Genomic DNA, 11,634 nt, shown 5'->3' on the forward strand with positions numbered 1-11,634 from the left:
TTGAGGCCAGCCTGGTCTACAGAGTGAGTTCCAGGACAGCCAGGGATACACAGAGAAACTATGTCTTGGAAAGAGGAGGAGAAGAAGAAGGAGAAGGAAAAGGAGAAAGAAGGAGGGGGAAGGAGGGGGAAAGAGGGGGAAGGAAGAAGGAGGAGGAGAAGAAGAAGAAGAGAAGAAGAAGAAGAAGAGGAGGAGGAGGAGGAGGAGGAGGAGGAGGAAAAGAAGAAGAGGAAAAGAAGAAGGAGGAGGAGGAGGAAGAAGAAGAAGAGGAGGAGGAAGAAAAATTACTATGTCCAAGTAGTTTTAGACAGCACTGTTAACTCTACCCCCAACCCATTTTAAGACAGGGTTTCCTTGGCTGTCTGGAACTCACTGCAGTCCGGGCTGGCCTCAAACTCAGAGATATATTGGCCTCAGCCTCCTGTGTGCTAGGATTAAAGGCACGAACCACCATGGCACCATAGGCAGCAAAAAGTCCTTTCTAAGAAGAGTGGGCAGATAAAGAGGCCAAGGCCATAACTCCTGTGAGTGCCTTTATGTGGATTTCCTTAATAATTCTGTACTGCCCACTATAGCTTAGGTGTTTGCAGACAGAGATGGTGTTCTGAAAGACCCCTTTGTCGAGACAACTGAAATTAGACTGTCATGAGAGTGGCACTACCAATAGTGTGAATGACCAGGAAAACGTCTTCTGTTAGCAGTTAAGGACAGTCACATCATTGGATTATGTGTCTATTCACTGAATTTCACTGAATTTTGTTTTGTTTTTCCAGACAGGGTTTCTCTGTGTAGCCCTGGCTGTCACTCTATGGATCAGGCTGGCCTCAAACTCAGAAATCCACCTGCCTCTGCCTCCCAAGTGCTGGGATTAAAGGTGTGCGCCACCACGCCCAGCACCGAAGTTGAGTTTTAAATTAGGGCTGGGGTTATAGCTCAATAGAAGAGGGCTTTTGGAGCCATCACTACAGAAAACAAATTCACTTCTGATTGTTTGGAATTCTGTGATTTAATTACAAGCACTTAGACACACCACACACTGAGCCTCTCTGCAGGGGGTGCATTGCTAAATCTAGGGTTCTAGTTGATGATTGTCTTGGGTACCAGCCATCTAAAGTTCAGTTTTTTAAACCAAGCTAGGTGTAAGGGGCAGAGCTGAACATGGTGGCCAGTGGCACACACCCATAAGCCAAACGTTCAAGAGGCAGAAGCAGGAGAGTCGTACATTTGAGGCCAGCCTAGGCTACTCAGTGAACTTCTTTCTCAAAGGACAGAAAGTGGGGCAAATGGTGTCCCCGGATTCACCTGGGCAGGTGTGTCCTAGTTGTTTGCTTTCAGTGAGCTGAGTCAAGTTTCTAACAACGCATGAGATTGATTTAGCAGCAGTTTGAAAACAACTGATAGGACATGGATCTAAATGCTGGTCTATAGCTTACCAACCTTTAATGGCTCTCTCGGGATACCATCTTTGGCATGTGTCATGATTTTCTATATCATTTAATTCCAAAGACTTGAGAAAGCAGTCATTTCTCAGCTTACCTGTAAAGCCTCATGCATCCTTCAGGTGCTAGCTAGTAAATGTGCAGTTTTAGGGTTTCTTAGTAGGTGGCATTATAGCCTCTTGCCACCCAGGCTCTACTACCATGGACAGATCTTTTGTGTGCCCTGCACCATGAAATAGTCTTTGGTGTCATTTTTGCTCATCTTGTTGGTGTCACAGCAGACAGCATGCTGTGTCTTCTGTACAGACTGAGTTCTGAGGAATTCTAGGTATTGGAGTCGTCAAGGAGAGTAAGGAAGCAGATCATTCCAGAGGAGATACCCCAAGAAGGAATGGGTACAGCATCCTTTGGCTATGGATGAGTAAAAGCAAGGTAAGTCTTTTCCATTCATCATTTCATCCAAAGCACTACCTTTTCGTGAAGCCCTCGGCCTCAGCAGAGGGATTCATGCATGGCTTCCCGGGGATGAATGGTAGATAAAATAGCCCCAACTGTGGTCCATATCCTTCACAGAATGTTACACAATGCAAACCAGTGCACCTTTAATCCCAACACTTGGGAGCCAGAGGCAGATAAATCTCTGTTCGTTTGAGTTCAAGGCCAGCCTGGGCTACACAGTGAGATCCTGTCTCAAATAAATATATAAGTAAATAAATGAAAGATTGATGGCTCCTGAGGATCGCACCTGCGTTTGGGCACACTCGGGCACACTGTGGCACACACACATACACACATTCTACATTGTTATCAGAATTCTTCAAGGTAAACTAGAGCAAATCCAGATGTAACAAAGTGTTGCCTATGAAAACAAGCCTAGAACCACACTTTTTTTTTTTTTTTTCAAAAATTGGTCCCCAGAGTGAGTGAGTCCAAGGTTTCAAGCCTTTAACATATTCATGTGCTCAGGTGCACACAGCTCCTGTCTAGTGAGGGAGGCTCTTCCCTCAATCTCTTCAAACATGAAATTGCAGGGCCACCCTGGGAGATCAAATCCCACATGGAATTCCTAGGATGCTGGGTTATTTATGCAGAGGACTCCGAGCTGGTGAGCTTAGTAGGGTAGAAGCTAACTTCCAAAGTTGCTTAGAGGATTTGTGATAATTTTATTTAAAAAGTAAAACTAGACCTGGTAGTAATCTATATGCACCTGTAATACCAGCAGCCAGGAGGCTGGCTAGGGAGCTCTAGGTCAGCCTGGGCTCTGTCACTCTGTCTAAAGGTTCACCACAGGTCTGGCACGCGCAGTTTGTTCAGGAAGCTGTTATATACATTCTCAGCCACTTGGAAGTCCCCTTTCACTCTTTTTCACCAAGGGCAGTTGGCTTGTGTGTCATTAAAGAACCTCCCACAACACGATGAACAGGAAGACGCCAAGTACAGAGCCTTTATTTTACATATTATTTCCAGAGGGCAGTGCTTAAAGTGAGCAGCCAACAGAAGATAAGAAATGACAGCAAAGGTAACTGGCTCAAGTCCCTCCATGTAACCATGTACAGCACATGTCTGAGCACCTTGTATGTCTGGCTTAAGTGCAGGTAAGGCAATATAGATTGTGCAAACAAGATCTGTGTCCTATGATCAGGAATGGCTACTACATGCATCACACAAAATGTGCAGTCTGAAATGTCTGGATCTGAACTAAGGTTTTCTCAAGCAGAGGTGTGTGGGGATGATTAAATGGCTGACACAGAGAGAGCACGATGGGTAGAGAGGACAGATAATGTGGAGGGGCGGTGGGGTCAGCACACTGATCAAGAGCCCTACATAGGAGGAGCCGTCCCAGTGGCAGAGAGAGCAGGCTAGGACAGAGCAGGGGCCATCTCCAGCCACCTCGATTTCCTTCCTGCCTTCACTCTAAGCTGAGCAGCTCCACGTCAAAGATGAGGGTGGCATTGGGAGGGATGACACCGGGGTGGCCGGTAGCTCCATAGGCCACATCAGGGGTGCAGGTCAGCTTCGCCCTCTGCCCCAAGCTCATCTAGCAGGGATGGGGGCAGATGGGGAGAGGAGAAAGAGGACCCAGCTTGATTTAAAAGAAAAAAGTAAGATAACTATGGCATTTCCCCCAAAACCATCTTTAGGGTAATTCCAAAGATCTGAGATTAATTGTATTGGGGGCACACTAAACTTTAGCTAAGATCTTAAACATGCAGATTCTGTCTCAAAATAGCCCTGACTATAGGGCAGTTAACAGCCACAAAGTAGCCTCAGCCTCATCCAAGCAACCAGTGTTATTGGTTATCCAGCAATGGCATGGCTCAAATGCTTGTGCCTGCTCATAGCTGTTCCTGATCCTCTTCAGAGGTAGCCTTTGAGGAATGTATTTGTGACAGGAACAGTTAAGATTCGGTGACTTAAGGCCACATCAAGGTGATAGAGGCAGAGCTACAGGAATGAAACATCTTCTGACTTTCTGAGGGAGAGCTGGAGCCACGGCCCACCAGCACTGTCAACCCACTGGACATCGCTAGGAAGAGAGCTGTGAGGTTTGAGTTTCAAAGAATACCAAAAATCGGAGTTGACTGGCTAATGTTGTATTGATGTTAATATTCTACTTCAATTACTGCATCACTGCAGTGTGGTTATATAGGTTAACATTTGGTGAAAATTATATAGAATATTTTTATGTCTGGAATAGCTTTAAAACTGTAAAAAGCAAACCCCAAAGCACTTCTTGGCTTATCCATCTCTAGCTCTTCTTAGCTCAGACAGCTTGTTGGCTTTTTCAGCCTGCTCAAGCAATCCTAGGAGGAATGCCTGGGGTGAGACATGTCAGTCACAGAAGAGGAGAAGGACAGAGCCAGGCTGAGCACTAGGAGGTGTTAAGACAGCATGAGAGATGTCTGTTTCAGGGCCTCCTAAAACCCACTTAGTTGAGTCCTCAGCCTCCTTAAAACCTTTAGTATCCATCCTTAGCCTACCTGGGCAGTGCCTTCTTCAAAGCCTTTGATGACTTCCTGTTTGCCAATTCTGAACTTGAAAGGTTTGTTTCTGTCTCTGGATGAATCAAATTTCTTGCCATTTTGAAGCATTCCTATCCAAGTAAGAAGAGGGCAGAAAAGAGCCCTGGGTATGAGTAAACCAGCAGTTAGACCCAGCATGTCTAAACACAACTCCTCTTCTACACAAACCCACTCTTCTTCGCCCCTCCCATCAGCCCTGCTGTCAAGCAGGAAGCCTGGACCCATCTCTCTGCCTCACCCCTAAGTCTTACATCTCTTTGGAATCCAGCTTCAGTTTCTGCTACTGGCACCTGTGGTGTCATGGCGTCACCTCCACTGCTCACCTGTGGACTGGACCAGCCTCCAAACTGTCGAGTCTACTCCTCACCAGTCTTCCTCTCTCTAGGTGGGCAGATTTTCCTTTTCCCCACAATTCTGATCATATTTCCTTCCCTGCTTAGAAAACTTCAATAGCTCCCAGAGCAGAATCCAAAAGCCCAAGGCTAACAATGCCTGCCTTCAAGTTCTCTCTCCCCTCATACCCCCTCTCCCTACCTATTCAGAGCACACCATTCTCAAGTTCCTCCATACCTGCTAAACCTTTCACATTACTTTCAGGCTGTAGCCCAGGCTAGCCTGGAGTTCAGTATGTAGTCTGGCTGGCCTCGAACTTGCAGGAGTTTCCAGGTGCCAAATCTCAGGTGTGAGACACCACACCCAGTTAGACAGGGTTTTGACATCAGCACTAACACTGTGTGATCTTGGAGAAATAGGCCTCATATTTTCCACATTTAACACATCTAGCTTTGCCAGCTTACAAGTATCTGAGCATCTATTATTTTACTTCTGAATTCCTACAACTTCAATGTGTACTAGGGAGTCTTATTTACCTACCTTCTGGGTAGAATAGATTGGGCTCCTGCCCTGAGTTCTAAATGTGGCAAAGGAAAAATCCTTCTGGCTACCCAGAGATACACACAGATGGATGCTACAGAGATCAAACACAAACTCATGCATATACACAGTTGCTAAGATAGTCACATTCACAGAGATATTTATGCATGCTCACAAGCATTTACACACAGACACACAGGAGAGAAGCCCTGATGGTCAAACAGATGCTTAGAAAATATTTAGATCGACAGACCTACATATATTCATACAGATAGGCCCTTGGACAAATGTATGCTTGAATATGTGCACATGCACAGTCCATTTATAGACTGCCTTTCCCATTTCCCCAATGCCTTCAGCTTTCATAAAGTTGGATCTACTGGAAACTGTGTAACAGCTATCTGAGGCTGTGATTTCAGACAAAGCTACATAATCCAGAAACAGGCCTACATAAATATGTTGACTTCTTTTGCAAAGATGTTTCTTTAATACAACAAGTAAAGGATGGCTTTTTGGATTAACATTGCTGGATTGAACCTATATCCACATTGGGGAAAAACTGAACTTAAACCTCTAGCACCTCTAAACATAAGAATCAATTCTAGATGAATCCTAGACCTAAATATGAATAATAAAATAAAAATAATAAGGGAGTAGTAGGCATCCTACCATTCAGAATTTCTACAAAGTAGCTAGGCATGATGGTATGCACTGTAATCCCAAGATTCAGCTGGACGCAGGAGGACCAGGAGTTCAAGGCTAGCCTTGACTATAGGACAAATTCAAAGCCAACCTCAGTCACCTGGGACCGTGTCTCAAATAACAAAACAATAAAAAAAAGAAAAGAAAACGAAACACCACCACCACCATTTCTACTATGTGATAAATAAACATGAATACACGAGTATCTTCACAATAGAGTGAAAGACTCCTTTAAGTGAACACAGAAAAGTATGTAAGCGTGAAGACTGACTAGTATGACATCACTACGAAAAATGAAGAACTTCTGCTCAAAGGATACTATTAAAAGACTAATGGCAAGGCCAGAGGACCTTGCCAAGGTCCTGCAGAGGACCTCAGTTCAATTCCTGCCACCACACGGCAGTTCTCAACTGTTTGTAATTCCAGTTTCAGAGGATCTAATGTCCTCTTCCAGCCTAAGCAGGACTAGACACACAAACTCACTATGCAGCCAAGGTTGGCCTTGAACTTTGGATCCTCTTCTTCCCACTCCCAAGTGACGGGATTATAGGCGTGGGCCAGCAGCCCAGCTTATATTTACTTCTTTAAAAGGTTACTAGAAGCTTCCTAAACACAGTCTCCTGCTGTATTTGACAAGACAAGGTCTCCAAAAGCAGAGCCACTTGTAAGCTGATTCCTTTAACACACCCTGCCTGCTCAGTGCATACAGTGTCGGGAAACTCTGCAGAAGGATCTTTGGTTTCATTAACTGGATAAACAATGGTCTGCCCACAACACGTAGAACAGATAAATCAATTACCCTGGTCGGAGGCTCCAGAGGCCCCAGGGCAATTAGGCCACATCACTAGGAGGTAAAACAGCCCTCCTGTGCTGACATCAGCGGCTGGAGATACAACTGTTAAAAAAACCAGCCATGTCATCTGCTAGAACCAATCTGGTGCTTCACACTGGCCTAGAGAACTGCTAAAAATGGCCCCATCTGAATATGTCCCAGGAATTAAGCTGGCCTTGCTGTATGCTAAATGGCTGTCACCCATAGAGTTTGCCACATTAGGAAGCGAGTCACAAGGCAGAGAACTCACACCTCTTAGAGCAAACACCTGCCAGTAATCTTCCTGCCAGCAGTCCTAAAGAACTCATCTAGAATGTTCCTGGGGGCCGGGAGGAGGGAGATGGCTCAGCATTTAAGAGCACTTGTTGCTTTCCCCAAAGCACCCCACTTCAGTTCCCAGCACCCACATGGTGGATCATAAACATCCAGAACTCCAGTACCAGGGGATCCGACATCTCTCACCTCCACCAGGCACACATGCGGCACACATGCAGCCAAAGCATCCATACACATAAGATAAACTAAATAAGTATAGACTGTCCCTTGGTCCCTGGGTCTTCAAACACATCATTCAAGAAGGGACAGTAGACTTGGAGCAACTACCTCTGGATTCTCCCAGCACCTGGAGACAATGCAGCCACTAACCCCATCCCTCTCACTGCAGTGGAGGTGGGAAGGCACAAAAGAGGAAAAATAGGATAAAAGGGGATTTTGAGGGTGCTCAGACCTTCCAGAATAAGTCTGAAACATCAGACAGGAAAAGAAAGTTCAGAGTAACAGGTAGTAAAACTGGAGGTGTTTGACTTTCTCGGAGGCTGGTACCATAGGTGGTCTTTGTGGGTAAGGAAAAAGTAAAAGTGGTCATGGGCAACTTTGGGCTTTGAGGGCAATCCATGGACAAGATCCTCTTGAGGAAGCTTATAGGACAGCCCTGCCTTGGGAGGGGCAGGCCTGGGCCAGTGCTGAGAGAATGAAACCTACCTGTGTAGTGCACCACACATATCTGACCCTTCTTAGGGAATGTCCTTCCTGTTAGGAGAGATTAAAGCAGATGAAACGTTAGGTATTAGAAAAGCTCACCAAGATGGGCGGCGGTGGTGGCCTTTAATCCCAGCACTGAGGAGGCAGAGGCAGGCGGATCTCTGTGTATTTGAGGCCAGCCTGGTCTACATAGTGAGTTCCAGGACAACCAAGGCTATAGAGAGACCTTGTCAAAACAAAACTAACAAAACAAAACAAAACCAAAAAGCCAACCAACCAACAAACCCAAACTAATAATGTCTCCTTTCTGGTTTGTATTTGAACTTGATGCTACTGGTCTCAATTTCCTAGTCTAAAATTACTCCCTTACTTTCATCTATTTTACAAGTGTTCAGGAATAGCCTACTACGTGCTAGACCAGAATCATGAATAGCCTACTGTGTGTCAGATGACCAGAGACAGAGAGTAATATATGAACCCGTGAAGAAGAGAAGCACAAACCTAAATCTCAGATTGCTATAGAGTCATGATTACATCAAAGATGAATATCATTAACAAGAAATCAATAATGACCAGGCCTGTGCCCTCATATCAGAGATACATCGGAGAACAATAAAGACAGGAGCCCTGCTCTTCTAGGGTCTACCTTCTTTCTTTTGTGTACATGGGATGGTCATGTGGGGTGCAATGGAGTGGGGTGTGTGTGTGTGTATGTCACACCTAGCTTTTTTGGATGAGTGAGGAGATTCAGGCTCAAGTCTTCATGCATAGCTAGAGCTCTTAGCCACTGAGCCATTTCTCTGGTTTACATTCTAATGGAAGGAGACAATGCTCACATAAATATGATCATTACAGATGGTGATAAATCCTTTAAAGAAAATGAACACTGATGAATTTCAGAGAGACACAGAGAGCTGGCAATTTCAGAAAGGGTGAGCCAGGAAGGCATTTTGAAGAAGATGAGGTTTGAGCTGCTGCTTAAGAAGGAACCAACTCAAAAGACCATGAAGCAGGAAAAGATTGGTGCACTTTCAGAATAGGAAGGAAGAGGGTGAGATGGAGGAGAGGAACATGACAGTGATGCACCACGCAGCGTGCAGAGATGGGTCCCATACTAAATGCAATTGGAAACCACTGATGGGTTTAAAAGCATGGAAATGACCTAATCTGAATTAAGATTTTATAAGATCACTCTAGCTCCCGAGTGTGGGATGGATGGTTAGACATCTGTTGCTATAGTCTAGACAAGAAATCAATGGTTGCATGAATTAGCAGAGAAGAGAGTGAAATAGATTAGAGATACGTTTTGGAAGCAGGGCTGACAAGGGCATGCAAGTGGATGAGAGGAAGGAGCCCACTCCCCATCTCACCATTGAATGGTGGGAAAGGATTAGGGTTTGGGTAACCGGAAGGTGGTAGAGCTGTTCTGAGAGATGAGAAAACTGGAAAGGAACAGATTTGTGAGGGTGGCAATCTTGAGCTGCCCATTAGACATGCAAGTTTTTACTGCACAGAGGCAGATGCAGAGCCAACCCTGGATAAACAAACTGGGTGGAATAGAAAGCTATGAGACTGGATTAGGAGCTTGGGAACATAACAACACAGTCAGCGGTTAGTGGACTGTAGGAGCCTACCAAAGGAAGCCAGAGAAAGCCCCACAGAAAACAGTTAAATTGGCTGTTAAAAGATGGGTGGGCGTCTGTCTGGAGAAGTAAAGGGACCTGGGAAATAGAATTAGTTGTAAGACATGCTCGAAACCTGGAATCCAGAGTTGGGATGTAGCTCATGTACAGCAGGTGCCTAGCAAGCACAAGGGTTCCACCAGGAAACACACAAATCCTTAGGGTCCTAGAGTCCAGTCACAGTGAGAGCCCATTGGTTCCATCCTGTAACCCTAGGTCCAGCACACAGTGTACACGTTCCATAAATATCTGCTAAATGAGTGGTTTGTTTAACAACTCACAAGTGGCTTGGTGAAGTTGGTTGTGGATGCATGGATAGTAAGTATCGAAAGAGGAAGTGCCAGTGTGGATCCCTCCCGCCCTAGCAATCACCAAGAGGGCAGCTGCTTGCAGAAGTAGGGGGAAGAGTCTTTTAATGATTTTCTTCCTGAGGGAGGGGCCCTTAAAGCTCTGCATTTTAGGGGACCTGTGAGAAAAATGAGGGGACTGAGAACGGAAGTCAAATGGAAGGCGGGGAGAACGAAGATGGGGAGACAGCTCAGAGGCTGTGTGGGTGACAAGGCCTGGGAAGAAACGTGTATCTGCAAGGAGTGATCTGGGCAGTATCGGGTACTTCCAGGAAGCCCTCGGTTTGTAACCAAGAAGCCCTTTAACTCCCTGCGAAGGAGCATGCCAATAATATCCAACAGCAAGTTTGCTTGTTAAACACTCTGGACCTTGGGGGTGGCTTTTGGTCTGGATTAAATTTTGCTTAAGAAATAGCTACTCCTTGAATATGTTGAATACACCCAGTTTTCTAAATAGTTGAGGAAACTTGGTGAGACAGGGAACCCAGAGATAGATAGACTGGGAGGAGGGGGTGGGGTGGGGCGATGAACCAAATTATGGAACGCGAGTTGTTTTGACCTGGCTGACCCGGCACCATGGACCCCCCAGGAGGATCAAGCAGCAGGTCCGAAGGCTGGGTTTTGACTGAGGAGGGCATGGTAGAGGGCAGATGACCAGGAAGGGTGAGTAGGACCGGGAGGGTGAAATAGGAAGCAGAAGCAGCCAAAGGAGTGGCAGGCTCCCAAATTGGCTCTCTCCACAACTAACCACTGCCCAGCCCTGGGGGCCTCCAGACAAGAGGGGCGGGGAGGTGTGGTGCAATAGGAGGGGTTTCTCTGTACAGCAGGAACCCCCAAAGCGAGATCATCCCTGGAACCGAACAGGAAAAACGGAACAGAAATTCAAACCTGGGAAGTCAGTAGCAGCGGTTAATCGAGAGGTTGCAGCTCAGGAGATAGCAGCCGCAGCCTAGGACAGTGGCTGGACATAACCCCCTTGCCCTAAGGTGGCCGCCTTCACTCCCCAAGGTGAGCGGGCGCAGAATGGGATGGTGCGTTGTCCTCTGAAACCCACAAGAATCGGGGAAGGAGGTCTCCTCCTGTCGCCCGCATCTTTGACCCTCTCCCCGCTTCAGGTCCCCGGAGCCACCTCGGAATCAGATCCCAGCCCGCGGACTCCGCCCCGGGACCCCTCCTCCTCCCGGGCCCAGCCGCCCGGTACCGTCTCCTGGGGAGATGGTCTCGATCTCCACGCCCATCACGGTCCCACAGGCCCCGCCTCCAAGGGGGTCCTCGCGGCTGCCCCGACCCCGGCTCCGCTCTGGCGCGGACCCCGCAGGCACTCCCGCTCGCCTTCTTGCCGCCACTGCAGAGCCGGAGGAGGTGCGGCTGGAGTCAGGACCTGCGCGGGGAGGGGCCGCCGGGAAGGGGGCGGCGGGGTGGAGCTGTGCGACAAGGTGGGGTCGGCCGGGGCGGAGCCCGAGGGAAGCGACCCTGACGTGGCTGCTCCGGATCCTGGCCAGACTAACCACCATTAACCCACTGGCTGAAAGGGGAGGCAGGGTGAGCGAGGCGTGCCGGCACTAGCACATCCACACATCTATCCACTCAGTGTATATTTATTTAGCACCTACAGGGTGCAAAGCCCCAGGGAGTCCACTCAATCCTACAGACTAGGAGAAAGTCGGTAATTAAACTAACTCTTTAAATACGTGTGCTCAGTGCCGTGGGGTTCAGAGTAAAACGGAAGCACCCGAGACTGATACCTACCCGGGT

At 47.2% G+C, this 11,634-nt stretch overlaps 1 protein-coding gene across 5 annotated transcripts; it reads right to left on the bottom strand.

The window, feature by feature from the left end:
* Positions 1-2,857: 2,857 nt before the first annotated feature.
* On the bottom strand, positions 2,858-11,255 carry Fkbp1b (FK506 binding protein 1b). 5 transcript variants are annotated; one of them, NR_166125.1, is made up of 5 exons: positions 11,081-11,255; positions 10,768-10,922; positions 7,851-7,898; positions 4,421-4,533; positions 2,858-3,477 (listed from the first exon to the last, which is right to left on the bottom strand). NR_166125.1 is itself a non-coding variant. In NM_016863.4 (4 exons), exons 1-4 carry the CDS (start codon positions 11,115-11,117, stop codon positions 3,349-3,351), a joined length of 327 nt encoding a protein of 108 aa, NP_058559.3. In that variant the 5' UTR covers positions 11,118-11,255; the 3' UTR covers positions 2,858-3,348. The 5 variants fall into 5 exon arrangements, 4 of the variants coding, with proteins under 4 accessions (NP_058559.3, NP_001365746.1, NP_001365745.1 ...); NM_016863.4 differs by lacking the exon at positions 10,768-10,922; NM_001378817.1 differs by lacking the exon at positions 10,768-10,922 and having other exon boundaries at positions 2,858-3,522.
* Between the last annotated feature and the right edge of the window lie 379 nt (positions 11,256-11,634).

Source organism: Mus musculus, chromosome 12 (assembly GCF_000001635.26).
Source record: "Mus musculus strain C57BL/6J chromosome 12, GRCm38.p6 C57BL/6J".
NCBI lineage: Eukaryota > Metazoa > Chordata > Mammalia > Rodentia > Muridae > Mus > Mus musculus.

What these genes read in the sequence shown, in the direction of transcription:
- Fkbp1b (NM_016863.4), bottom strand. Translation starts at nt 11,117, where the DNA reads ATGGGCGTGGAGATCGAGACCATCTCCCCAGGAGACG. An exon ending in GACCATCTCCCCAGGAGACG is followed by an intron (nt 7,899 to 11,080) that starts GTACCGGGCGGC and finishes CTCTCCTAACAG; the next exon opens with GAAGGACATTCCCTAAGAAG. An exon ending in TTGAAGAAGGCACTGCCCAG is followed by an intron (nt 3,478 to 4,420) that starts GTAGGCTAAGGA and finishes CATCCCTGCTAG; the next exon opens with ATGAGCTTGGGGCAGAGGGC.